This window comes from Elaeis guineensis, chromosome 1 (assembly GCF_000442705.2).
Source record: "Elaeis guineensis isolate ETL-2024a chromosome 1, EG11, whole genome shotgun sequence".
NCBI classification, from domain to species: Eukaryota; Viridiplantae; Streptophyta; class Magnoliopsida; order Arecales; family Arecaceae; genus Elaeis; species Elaeis guineensis.
The window spans coordinates 110,693,439-110,707,996 of record NC_025993.2 but is presented as its reverse complement, the minus strand read 5'-3'; the positions used below and the strand labels follow the sequence as shown (position 1 = coordinate 110,707,996).

The following is a 14,558-nucleotide window of genomic DNA, read 5'->3' as shown; positions in this document are numbered from 1 at the left end:
TTATATTTTTTGAAAAATAAAAATACTTAAAAATAATTTCAAAAAATACTTAAAAATAATTTTAAAAAATATTTAAAAATTAAAAAATTAAAAAATTAAAAAAATAAAAAAATGAGTTTGAATCTACTACAGCTGCAACACAGATCAGAAAGTTAATTCGGAACCATGGTTGCCGCCGTACCTTGACACAATAATAAAATATTTTATTATTATTTTAAAAATTATTTTTTAAAAATAATAATTTATTTATTATTTTTTAAAAATAATAAATTATTTTAAAAAATTATTATTTTTAAAATAATAATAAAATATTATTTTAAAAAATTTTAAAAAATACATTGATTGGCGTGGAGGGCCGCAGGTGGCATCGGAAGGGGGTTGTGGGTATTCGGCATAGATTTTTAAAATAATAATAAATTATTAATTTTAATAAATAATTTTTTTAAAAAAATTAAAAAATAATTTTTAATTTTTTTAAATTATTTTTTAAAATAATATTTTATTTTAAAAATATTATTACTGAAATCTCATCGGTCCAAATAACGATTTTACTGAAATCGCTGGCCCAACTGACAATTTCAATGGAATCGCACGCTCAAATAACAATTTCAATTAATAAAAAATTATTAATTTTAAAAATATTTTTTAAAAAATATTTTTTAAAAAAATTATTTATAATTTATATTTATTTTTTTCTCTCGTTTCTTTCTTTTCTTCCTCCCAACCCCTCGTTCAATCTTCCTCTGCGGTGGCTGATTTATGCGGCGCCACCGCCGCCCCTCTGCACCTCCCATCCCACGACCGCATCGCCCGTCACTACTCTCCTCCCGGGGCCTCCAACCCGTCACACCTCCGGCATAGGCCCCCGGCTGCGATCCTCTCCAAGCACCATCCTCCGATTGTACTTTCATCCTCTCTATTTGCCCATTGATCGTGCTCTTCTTTTCTTCGTTCGTCAAAAAAAAAAAAAAAATAAAATTATGTTTGCACCAATGTGGCCGTGAAATTTTTGATTGGATTAGTGATTTCAACGTGGATAGTAATTTAAAAAATAAAATAAAAAAGAGATATTTTTAAAAATAAAAAATAATAAAAAAAATAAAAAAATTCCCCATGATATTCAACATGGCACCAACCGCTGGCTCTCGACCAGCACCCGCCACGGTACGGTTTCCCTCCAAGCGTACAAAACATCAGAGGTATTTTCGTCATTCCATACCTTACGAGCTTCCTTTATAAACCACGACTAGCTTATTTCACTCCACTCTCTCTCTCTCAAATTTTTTTCGGACCCTTTTCTTCTTCTCTTTCCCCCAAAGTTTTCCCCTTTTCTACTCTCCGATTCCTCTTCTTCCATCGATTTTTATCCAAAGATAATGGTAAAGAAAGCAAGAAAATCAGATTTTTTGATCCATTCTTCCAGGGTCTGGAGGGTTTCGATCTTAACCATGGAGCGATGGGGAGAAGAGAACCCAAGCTGCGGTCTTTGGAGGGGTTCAGAAGTATAACTCTCTCGTTCTTCTCCGATGTCCAATGAGAAGTTAGGGTTCCAGCACGACGCTTCCGCTTCATTTCATTGTAAGAAGGAAGAGGCGATCGACGGTCGTAATAGAGAGAAAGGGTTTCAGAAAATCGAACTCTAGTGGAGCTTTTCTCCAGACTTCTTTGGTAAGAAATTTGTTCGAATAATTTCTCCTTTTTTTTTCTTATAGCTATTACTAGAAAATAAAGAGCAAAATAAAAGAAAAAAAAAGAAAATTTGAGTTGGAAAATGTAATAAAAAAGAAAAATCGAAGCTTTGGTTCTCAGTTCAAAAGGAGGGGAAAAAAGATCTTTTCCTTAAAAACTAGAGAGAAAAGGAGTGAAAAAGAAATAAAAAATCGAAGCTTTAGTTGCTGCCGGTACGTCCTGGGATCCAGACCGTCTATTCTCCCATCTATCTAGGAATCTTTCATATGTGCCAGCCGTTGAACGGCTCGGATCTGCCGTATTCTAGATATTCTACTTTGTGTTCCCCGTTCTCCTTTCCAAGCCTTTCGGGATATTCCGCACTTTTTTTAAAAGAAAAAAAACAGAGTTAGATTGGATATGGATTGGATATGAGCATGCTGATATCCATATTTATTCAGATACGGTTGTTAGTTAAATATAAAAATTTTTATTCATATTTATTTTAAACGAATATGATTATAACTTTGGATATAAATATGGATATCATTTAGATAATTAAATTTTATGAAAACAAAATCAAAATTATTAATAAATAAATAATAAATTAATTTAATAATATGTTAATATAGTTATTTGTTTCACGATGATTTAATTCAGATCGTATTATTTTCTATCTATATTCATATTATTATTTTTTGATAAATATAAATATAAGCATAGTTATTTGTTAGATATTTAAATTTTTATCTATATTTTGATATATTTAGATATGAAAATTGATTCAAACTTTATCCATTTTCACGGTTTCACTTTCACCCCTAATGCATCCAATATCTTGTTTCCGCAGATCCTTTCGAGAGATGGTGGAGATCCCTGGATAATCCAATCATCCTCTAGCTCGTGTTGGGCCGGCTTCTAGAAGATACGGTGAGTTCAGTGTTTTTTTTTTAATTATTCTTTTTGGTATAACTTGTTGGGGTGTTCCTGGTGTTTACATTTTGGTCTTGTTTACCATACATCAACATCATGGCATGATTAGATGTATCATCTGACGGTGGCTTGTTGATGACTGGGTGGTGGTCCCCACGGCGGTGTAACGGCGTTATCTTTTGTTTTGCGTTTTTTTTTTTTTTTTTCAGTAGCGGGTCCCACGATGGTACGTTTTGTGGTTCTGTTCCGTTCCGTTTCATGACTTCCTAACAAAATAGCAGTTTTGTTGACCGGTTGACGTCAATGGATTCACGGGCGCTTGTAGGTCCTGAAAAGAGGTCGAAACTGGGTTCACAGTCCCGGAGTGGCGTGATCTCACGGTGGGGCCCTGTTGTCTCCGCTTATGAGACGTGTCATCCACCTATTGGAAAGGTTTGCGGGACCCAGGTGTGGGAACCGCTTTGACCGTCTTGCCGTGGATTGACTGATAAGGGCGGTGGACCCCATCCTGCTCACTCCATAGAATCCTGACGCGTCATCACAGAAGGCACTGTTCTGGAATCATGGATCTTAAGCCTGTGGCCCGGGCCCATCCCAACTCTAATTCTAAGTCCAAGTGTGGGATTTGTTGGAGCCGGGGCTTTAAGGCCAGCATGTTGGCCCGGCCCATACAGACCTGAGGCTGACTTTATGATTTAGAATCAATGATAAACCATACAGATCGAAAATCCAAACTATTGAAGATAATATATAATATAAAAATGACTAAAAACAAAAGTTCGCTTATTTTTGTGGTCTCAACCAAATCAAAATACAGGTACAAAAATTAACCAATATTATAATATTATATTTTACTAGGGTTTAATCATCAAAGTCCGATGAATTCAAGTCTCTCCATGTTTTAAGATGTGCTCATCATGATCAATGAAAGATCTTTAATTTAGGTCTCTATCATGTATTTTAACTCACTAGTACAATTGACACCTTTCTTTTTTTATCTATTTTATGTGTGGATTAGAGATTACGGAAATATATAAATTTTGGTTTCTAGGTTTTGTTTTTAGTATAGAGTACCTTTTATTATGAATCTTCAATTCGGATGATCCATTATTGATGTTGCAATCATTATTTTCTTTTAAAGATTTAATTTAAAGTGTGCAGTCCAATTCTTCTAAAAGACATAGGTGAACTAGCAAATTATTTTCTTAATAAAAGTAGGTTAGGTGTAGAGACAAGGTTACAACTATAGAGATCTATGCAGCAACCTTAATTAATCCCTGAATCCTCCTACTTAAAAAAGTGGGATAGAGAGAAGAGAATGGTAGGGTCCATCACAATCTGGGACTATCACTTTCATGACATTATCTAAATCTCCTTCCACAACATGGCTAACATGATCCACTCATTATATGCCATTAGTGAAATACTCTTGAAGAGTGTAAATTTGGAAAAAGGTATGCCCTTGTTTATTGCTATCTTGCTATTTGGTTTTTACATCTTTTTTCTGCATCCTTGAGTCATCCTCAGAAAATAAAAATGATCAGGAATCTATAGCTGATTAGACAGATGAGAAAATTTCCTTTGAAGACACTAGGAATAATATTTTAACTTTATTCCTCTAGATGTTAGATGTTGTCAACTTCTAGCTTCTATTTTATGGTCCCTCAACCATTTTACATGCTTTACAAGGTGTTGCTACTATGGTCCATCTAACAAATACCTAGGCTTTATGCTTTTCTTGCATCCTTGTAATCAAGACCTAATATATATTCTTACTAAAACCTTTAATTTTTGTAATCTAGACCTAGTTGGCATTCTTAATAAAAGAACAATGAAAAAGCTCTGCCTCACCATATCCAACTGTATGGTTCCGTTCATTATTGTCTTCCTGCCAAAAAATTCTTGATCTTTACTACAATATATCAAAGCTCTCTGATTGTCTGTTTCATAAACAATAAAAGAGACTTGAATCTCAACTATCTGCTTGTGGATTTTCTAATTGCAACAAGGAGACACACAAAGGCTTGAAGTATGGTTTTGCATGCAATGTGGTTAGGCATTTGAAATGAAAGGTAGAGAATCTAAAAGAAGTGCAACAGCTTCAAAGCTTTTCTGATGATACTTGTAATCTTATCTCCAGAGTTCCTTTAGACTCTTTCAGATGTTTTAATTGCACAGTTCTTCTTTTTTCACCACGTCTGCTCTGCAAGTGGCGCTATTAATTTCCTACAGTCTATTCCTACTTGACATTTACTTGAACCATTTAATCACTCCTTGGGAGAAAATACTTTTTAAGCACGCAAACTACAGCAAGAATTAGACATCTCTGTGTCAAAATTTAAAACACTAAAATTCGAAAATAAACATTACTCAAATGCCTGAGACTGCTGATTTAGTTTCTTACGCATATTTAAATGTAAAGTTGTTTCTGGTACCAAAGTTTTATTATTCAAATGGAAGAAACGTTAAATGCAGATCAATAAAGCTCTGTCTGTAAGAGTGATCAGATATAATCACTAGATTTGACAAAATGAGATCAAAAGAAAATTTTCCATTTATGTATGCAAAAATACTTCTTGATGGTGTAACTGGTCATGTTTTTCCTTGATATTTGTTTCTTCCTCCCCTAGCTCCATGGATTTGTTGCATGTTGATGGTGAATAAGCTGGTCTGTACCTCCCATGTGTGTTTGCTGGAACTTCACCATTCAAACTTAAGGAATTTGAATAGAGTTTTATGTAGAATGAGCTGCACTGATTGGTCTATCCTCACTGCTGCGGTGGTGTCAGGGGTGACTGTTGTCATAAGTGCAAATTAAGTTTGGCAGATCTTTTGCCATGAATTACCCTTCTTAATATCCTAATGTTTGTTCAGCCTGCATTTGTTTTTCTCTATATTTCAAGCACCATTGCCATTAAAAGTTTCCATTTAGAAATGTCTAGTTATGGAGTAAAGTTGTGCCTGAATCACGACCTCATAAGTTTCATACTAATGTTTTGCCTACTAGTTTAAATCCATCATCTTCAGGAGTGGTCCAGTATCAATTTCTGTTTCAGATCTTCTTATCTTTTCTATCTCTAGATAACATCTGGTTTTCTGTTGTGTTTGTTCTCACAGGCATGCTGAATTGGCAAAGGCAATCTCATTAAAACTTCATCCATTGTAATTGTACTGTTATCACCCGTGGCAATGGCAAAGTTCTTACTTCCACTCCATTTATTAAGCACCCTTCTGCTTTCCCTTTTCCCAATCTCAAACTCCCAAGCATTGGAAACTCAAGCCCTCCTGCATTTCAAGAGTCAATTGATTGATCCTATGAATTATCTTGAAAGCTGGAAAGAGTCAGACTCCCCATGCCAGTTTTTTGGTGTCACATGCAACTTCAACTCTGGGAAAGTTACTGGAATCTCACTTGCATATAAGAACCTTTCTGGAGAGATCTCACCGTCAATCTCTGTCCTTAGCAGCCTTGATACACTTCTTCTTCAGGCAAATTCAATCTCAGGTACTGTTCCTTCTGAGTTGAAGAAGTGTGTTAGTCTTCAAGTCCTCAATCTCTCGATGAACAGTTTAACAGGCCAATTGCCAGATCTTTCAACCTTAAGGAACTTAAGAGTTCTTGATTTGTCAACAAATGGCTTTTCTGGTAAGTTTCCAGCTTGGATTGGGGATCTATCAGGTCTGGTTGTACTGAGTCTTGGTCAGAATAACTTCAAGGAGGGAGAAATTCTGCCAACTATTGGAAATTTGAAGAACCTAACATTGCTCTACCTGGCTAAATGTAATCTGATAGGACAGATTCCAGCCTCTGTATTCGAATTAACATCACTAGAAACTTTAGATTTTTCCCAAAACCAAATTTCAGGAAAACTTCCTAAAGAAATTTCGAAGCTACAGAATCTATACAAGATTGAGCTCTACCAGAATAATTTAACCGGAGAGATCCCACCTGAGCTTGCAAACCTCACTCACTTGCGTGAACTAGACATTTCCCAGAATCAAATGACTGGAAAAATTCCTGCTGAGCTTGGTAATCTTAAGAATTTCACTGTCATCCAGTTGTTTTGTAACAACTTCTGGGGTGAACTCCCCAAAGGATTTGGAGACTTGCAGTTTCTCATTGCATTATCTATCTATGAGAATATTTTTTCTGGTGAATTCCCAGCAAATGTCGGCCGGTTTTCACCACTCAACAGTCTGGACATATCACAGAACAACTTCTCCGGTGAATTCCCAAGGTTCTTGTGCCAAAACAACAATCTGCAGTTCTTGCTCGCACTCGATAATAACTTCTCAGGTGAATTTCCTGATTCTTATGCTAAGTGCAAGTCTCTACAGAGGTTCCGAATTAGCCAGAATCGCTTCACAGGGAGACTTCCAGATGGGTTGTGGGGACTGCCATATGCCACCATCATTGATATAGCAGACAATGCTTTCATTGGAGGGATTTCTTTGGAGATTGGGACCTCAACCAGCTTGAATCAACTGTATGTGCAAAATAACAGGCTCTCTGATGAGATTCCTGTTGAGTTAGGAAAGCTATCCCAGTTGCAGAAATTATATGCTTCCGGTAATTCTTTCTCAGGTCAGATACCATCTGAAATTGGAAATCTGGACCAGTTGACATCTTTGCATTTGGAGGATAATGTTCTCACTGGGTCTATACCATCTGAAGTTGGTTCATGTAGTCGACTGGTAGAGATTGATCTTGCACAGAATGCATTGAGTGGTAACATTCCAGGAACACTCTCCCAGTTGGCCTCTCTCAATTCAATAAATCTATCACAGAACCTGATTACTGGCCCTATTCCAGATAGTTTACAATCATTGAAGCTAAGCTCCGTGGACTTTTCCAAGAACCGATTGACAGGAAGGGTTCCACCAGGTCTTCTAATGATTGCTGGAGATGAAGCATTTTCTGGCAATCCTGGTCTATGTATTGATGGAAAGTCAGGAAATGAATGGGATTCTGACTTGGGTATTTGCAAGATGGATCGCAGGCACAAGGATATCTTAGGAAATAGAGTGGTTCTTATATCAATCATTTTATCAGCTATGGTCATTCTTTTAGCTGGATTAGTGTTTGTGAGCTATAGGAGCTTCAAGCTTGAGGAATCTCATAAACAGAAGGATCAGGAGGAGGGCATAGACAATGACTCAAAATGGAAAGTGGAATCTTTCCAGCCACCAGAACTTGATGCCGAAGAGATATGTAAATTGGAAGAGGAAAATTTGATTGGAAGTGGGGGCACTGGTAGAGTTTATCGATTAGAGTTGAAGAACAAAGGCACAGTTGCAGTGAAGCAATTATGGAAAGGGAATGGAGCAAAAGTTTTGATGGCAGAAATAGACATATTGGGAAAGATCAGGCATAGAAACATACTGAAGCTATATTCCTGCTTGACCAGAGGGGAGCTTAATTTTCTTGTATATGAGTACATGCCTAATGGGAATCTTTATCAAGCTCTTCATCGGGAAATCAAAGGTGGGCAACCAGAGCTGGACTGGAACAAGCGGTACAAGATTGCTGTGGGTGCAGCAAAGGGGATCATGTATCTTCACCATGATTGTTCACCAGCCATCATACACAGGGATATAAAATCCACAAATATATTGCTGGCTGATGAATATGAAGCAAAAATTGCTGATTTTGGCATAGCAAAGATAGCCGAGGAATCAGATTTAAGTTGTTTTGCTGGTACACATGGTTACATTGCTCCTGGTATGTCCATTTTTCCATTCTATAGTATTGTCTTCTCAAAAACAGTAGCCAGTAAAACTTAATCAGTTGCTTTTCCTTGATTACAATTGATGTCACAACATATTGCCCACATCTTTATATCATCCGCTTGGAGAGATCTGGTTTACTGATTAGTGCACTTCTTATTCTGTGAACTTGATCTTTCTTTTGTTATGCTCTTTTTCCATTAGCTAGACTCTGTAGTTTAGACCATAGTTGCTATAGAATGCAGGATTTTTTATTATTTAAGACTATAATAGATGCTTTCATTCTTGATGACATCAAAAGAATCAGCCTACTTCTTCATCACTTTGTGTTTGTTCTTTTATTTGCCGTTAAATGAAGCAGAAAAAAAATTAGCTGCTATTCTTTTTCAGTTTTATCCAGTAAAATATGGTAGGAAGACACTACTGGTTTTAAGATGTTGAAAAGAAGAAAGTTAATATTTTCTCATCTGTAGTAGTTTCATTTTAGCTTGCCTCTGGTTATCCATCTTATTTCACATGCATCACCTTTCATATTGCTTCGGTCTCTCACAAAATGTCTTTGAACTTTCAGAACTTGCATATTCACTCAAGATAACAGAAAAGAGCGATGTCTATAGTTTTGGTGTTGTCTTGCTTGAGTTGCTTACCAGCCATAGTCCTATAGAACCTCAGTTTGGTGAAGGGAAAGATATTGTCTATTGGGTTTCAATGCATCTAGACGGCCAAAATGTTGCAGAAGTTCTTGATCCTAGGGTGTCAAGTTCTGTGGAAGATGACATGATGAAAGTTTTGAAGGTTGCTATTTTGTGTACTACCAAGTTGCCAACTTTACGCCCTACGATGAGGGAGGTGGTAAACATGCTTATCGATGCTGATCCTTGCACATCAATTATAAGGGAAAAGAACTGCAGTAAGAACTGCTAGCTTTATCAGGCTGGCTGTTTTGTACAACGCTTATAGATGTTTTAGAAAATCTAAGTTAATGTTTAGTCTGTGCAGGCCTTGGATGCTTATAACTCGATTGAATCTCAGCATCAATCTGTGTATTGTAAATTACAAAATCCAAGTAGTGTTGTTTTCAAGTAAGTGGACTTATCAGGTTTTATAAGTGGATTACGTCGTGTATTATTACCATGTGATGATTGACTTTTCTGTCTAATGAAAAGCAATACTTATTCTCATATAACTAAAGATGTGATCATTTTTACACCTTTTACAGTGGTTATATTTGTATCATCTACCAAATTTGCTATTAGTTATCTGGCTACAATATTCTTTACACAGCTATGCTAGCTCACACTGACATATATGCAAAAGTTGAAAGCTGATGAAAATCATTAACAACACATATATGATGCATATCGAACCAGAAACATTTAATTCCTTATGAAAACCTATATATGACTGTATGATGTATTAATTAGTGTTGATTGTCAAGTAAGTTGACCTTATAATCTGGCACTAGAACATACCCATAATAGTCATATTCTTGGAAGGATCAGGTCATCTCATTGTAATGCATAGCTTAAAATGATCTGAATCTTGTGTTTATTCAATGTGTTATTGCTATTTTCTTTGTTATGGTCATCAAGAACAAGTTCAAATTAGGATTAGCTGATAGTGAGACGAGCTTTAATTAGTCTATATTTTGAAGAAAAACTTTATTTGACTTAGCTTGCTTCTTCAATCAAAAATAAGCAGGCTTGTACAACAGCATCCACAAGCTTAGCGGGCCTCTCGTGAAGTCACATGGTAGATCCAGTGACACATTGGTGAATCCTTAGGTTACTCCCTTTTCTCTTATTTGTGCTCTTCTGTCAGCTAAAGAATCATATACAATGTATTCCAAAGACTGCCAACCCCACTTGGCTCCTCCACCAGGTTAAGGAACCTCTGAGAAAGTGTCAAGTGATATTTATATCTGCATGATTTTTCCAAAAAAGTATGTCTACAACTGTGTGGTTTTGCACGAGATTACCTATTTTAGGCCTTTGTGGTGTTAGATGGGGTGCATTTTGTTCCTGAAAGATCGGCACAAGACCAGGATGGCTCCTCTGTTGCAGTATATATTAATCTAATCCTATTTAACTGAAAACAGAGAATAACAGCCGGCGAACGTAATTATCCTTTCTTCCTCCTTTATCTGCCTCATCGTTTGCCAAACAAGGCATGATTGTCTTCAAATCTATCATCAGGACAAGGTCTCTCCCCTCCCTCGCTAGTGCTTAACGTCTAATTGATTTAAGTATTATACAGGTGAGCATGCAGGGCATGAAATCTTATCCCTTACTGTATTTTATTGATCTTTTATGTCAAGTTAGGGATTTGAACATTAGGCATCAAATTTTTTCAAACTGTCAATGGTTATCCTAGTCATTTTTTGATCCTTATACATCTTAATGGGAGGCCTGTACTTAAAGATATGATTGATTTTATGGAAATCCGACTAACATCACAAGAATTAATAAGATGTGTTGAGACAAATCAACCGACTTCCGACTCCGACTCATAATCGGAGTCATAATCGGTTGACCGACTGATAGTCGGCTATTATCAACCAACAACAAATAACTTGATCAACCTCTAACTGAAGACCATCGGCATATCATAGTAACCGGCCGATGGTCATTCAGATCATCTACCGACTTATCTCTACCGACGTATTAGTATTACCGACATATAGTTGGTTTATCTGCTCAACATATCCTAACCATTATGAAAGGTTATCGACTACATGTTACGGCGATTAATGGGAGTAATAGCCCACTAGCTCCACAATTATGGTCCGATAATCTAGTGCCATAAAAAATGGGACCATGTGTTCGACGGTTATATCAGAATCATCTATAAAAGAGAAGGTAAACGAGCAGCACAGGTAAGGCAATTATGGGCTAAGACTCTGCCACTTTCAACATTCTTAGCTGTTCATCAACCTTCTCTCTGACTTAAGCATCGGAGGGTCTCCGTTGGACACAACTCCGGTCTATGAGGATTTGATTTTGCAGGTGCTCTTCATCAACGACAGACGAAAGAAAGTTGGCTGCAACAGATTGGCGCGCTAGGTAGGAGAAAAGTCACAGTCAACCATGTCGAGAATCAGAGCTCAACACTCGACCGATTCGATGAGGCAGTCTTCCCATCGGGAAGACGTTCCTCCCCCACCTCCAGTGGCAGAGCCCAGTTCCTCACGTCCGGTGGTCACCACGGACGCACAGATTGATGCACTCATGCAGCAAATAAAAATTTTGACGGAGGTGGTTCAAAGCCTCCAGCAGCAGCAAATCCAGCAACAGCAGCAGCCGTTGGTAGAGCAACCGGTGGCTTAGTTAGTGCGGTCTAGGCACAGTCGCCGTCGTTCGCGGCGCTCGCCTTCTTCATCTCCGGAGCGACCGTCTCGACATTCCCACTGAGAAAGACAACCACATTCTCGGCACTCTCACCGTGCCACCCATCATTCATGGCGTTCTCCTTCTCGTGCACACAATATCAAAAAGGAGAAATGGCTGTAGACGCCTTCTGCTTCTCCTTCTTCGAACTCTTCAGGGAGTTCCACCCTCGGAGTTTTCTGGCAACGGTGACTTGACAACTATGAATGCAAGTTTTGAGAAATTGATCATCAACTCACCCGACTTTAAGTGGAAGGTTGGAAGTCTTCCAATGACTACGACTTTCACACTGCCCAGCCTCTCTCTAGATGCATCTTGGATGAACCAATTTTCTTTCGGTTCAAGATGCTATAGATGGAGTCATATGATGGCTCCACCGACTCGATCGACCATCTGGAGAGCTATAAGGCTCTCATGATGATCCAGGGGGCAACCGACGTCCTTTTATGCATTGGCTTCCTGGTAACTCTTCGGAAGGTTGTTCGAGCCTGATATTTCGGACTTCAGTCGAGGAGCATTAATTCTTTCGAGCAGTTTGAACATTCTTTCGTGACTCACTTCAGCATAAGCCGAAGGCCGCTACGGACATTCGACAATCTCTTCTCAATCAAGCAAAGTGAGACAGAGATACTGAGAGACTTTATGGCTCGTTTCAATACAGCCACACTTGAGGTCAGGGACCTCAACGAAGACATGGCTATATCGATCATGAAAAGAGATTTGAGAGGATTCAGATTTATTTACTCTCTCGATAAAACTCTCCCTCAGACCTATGCTGAACTTCTGGAGCGTGCATACAAGTATATTCACGTGGATGAAGCTGCTTCTGACCAACGCCAAACGGATAGAAAAGGTCAGAAGAAAAAACAAAAGAAAAGTAAAGCTCCGACCGAATCAAGTAGGCCGACTATCAATAAGCAAGCTTTACCTCGAAAATAAAGTCTGAAGTCGAACTATGGCAAGTATGACTCCTATACTCTTCCCTTTGCTCCTCGTGCGCAGATCTTGATGGAGATCGATGGAGTAGAATACTTACAATACCCCCCATCAATGAAAGCATCATTGAGGAGCTGAAATAAGAGGAAGCACTGTCGGTTCCATCGTGATCATGGTCACGATACCGAATAATGCATCCAGCTCAGGGACAAGGTAGAAGCCCTAATTCGATGAGATTATCTCGAAAAGTTTCAAAGGGATCAACCGACTCAACCTCCTGCTGATCGACAACCTCAGCCACAAACTGAGGAGACTATCAACAATCGACCGACTATAAGAGCAATCAACATGATCTCTGAGCAACCAAACTGAGGGGCAACTTTCGAAGAAGAGTCAGCGAAGAAACGACGACTTGACGATGTAATTATTTTTTTGAAAGAAGATATTTGGAGAATTCAAACTCCCTATGATGATGCTGTCGTTGTCTCGACAACGATAGCTAATTATGATGTAAAAAAAAATTTGTAGATAATGGAAGCTCAATAGATATTTTGTTTTACTTGATTTTCTTTCGAATGCGATTACCGATTGATCGACTCAGAAGAGTCTCGATGTCATTGATCGGTTTCACTGGAGATACTGTTACTGGAGAAGGAGAAATTACTCCTCCCTTAATCGTGGGAACTGAACCATAATAGAGTACTATACTCTTGACATTCATGATTGTCCGAGTTCCTTCGGCTTATAATGCCATACTCGGACAACCTGAACTTAATGCTCTGAGAGCAGTAGTCTCGACATATCATTTGTTAGTCTGATTTTCGACAAAGAATGAAGTCAGAGAGATGCGTGAAGATCAATAACTTGCTCGACGTTGCTTTCTAGTTTCCACACAAAATAATAAACCTGAAGACTCTTTGTCCGTTAATAAATTGGACCAAAGAGAAAATGAACAGAGGGGTGAACCAACCGAACAACTGGTTTCCATCCCATTAAAAGAAGAAGATTCTGAGAAGACGGTCCAAATTGGATTGCAGCTGTCTGATCCAGAGTGGTAGTAATTAATAAATCTACTGAGGGCAAATATTGATATTTTTGCTTGATCGACAATAGACATGCTAGAAATTTCTCCAGAAGTAATAACTCATCGACTCAATATTGACCCGAAGATCAAGCCGGTAAGATAGAAGAAAAGACCTTTTGCTTCTGAAAAGCAGAAGATCATTGACGAAGAAGTTGACAAGCTCCTCGCAACTGACTTCATCAGGGAAGCTACTTATCTTAATTGGCTCGCCAATGTAGTGATGGTGAGAAAGACTAATGAAAAATAGAGAATCTACATCGACTACACAAATCTGAACGAAACTTGTCCAAAGGATAATTTTTTTTTATCGAAGATTGATCAACTAGTTGATGCGACTGCGGATCATCGACTCTTGAGCTTCATGGATGCCTTCGTCAGATATAACCAGATTCGGATGGCATCCAAAGACGAGGAGCACACAGCCTTTATAACCGATAAGAGCATATACTGTTATAAAATAATGCCCTTCAGTTTAAAAAATATCAGAGCCACTTATTAACGGCTTATCAATAAGATCTTCAAAGCACAGATCGGACAAAATATGAAAGTTTATGTGGACGACATACTGGTGAAAAGCTTCCAAACCTCAGATCACATTCAAGACCTGAAGGAAGCTTTCAGCACACTCGACGACATCAGATGAAGTTGAATTTGACTAAGTGTGCATTTGGAGTGACTTCTGAAAAATTTCTTAAATTTTTTGTATCACAATAAGGAATCGAGGTCAATCTTGAAAAGATAAAAGCTATCATCAACATGAAGCACCCGAGCTCAAAGAAAGAGATACAGCAACTCAATGGAAGAATCACTGCACTCAGCCAATT

General features: G+C 37.9%; 1 protein-coding gene across 1 annotated transcript; it reads left to right on the top strand.

The window, feature by feature from the left end:
* Positions 1–1,264: 1,264 nt before the first annotated feature.
* LOC105038515 (uncharacterized) lies at positions 1,265–9,546 on the top strand. The gene is made up of 4 exons (XM_029262575.2): positions 1,265–1,668; positions 2,519–2,598; positions 5,719–8,323; positions 8,900–9,546. Exons 3-4 carry the CDS (start codon positions 5,791–5,793, stop codon positions 9,250–9,252), a joined length of 2,886 nt encoding a protein of 961 aa, XP_029118408.2. The 5' UTR covers positions 1,265–1,668; positions 2,519–2,598; positions 5,719–5,790; the 3' UTR covers positions 9,253–9,546.
* Positions 9,547–14,558: the final 5,012 nt, after the last annotated feature.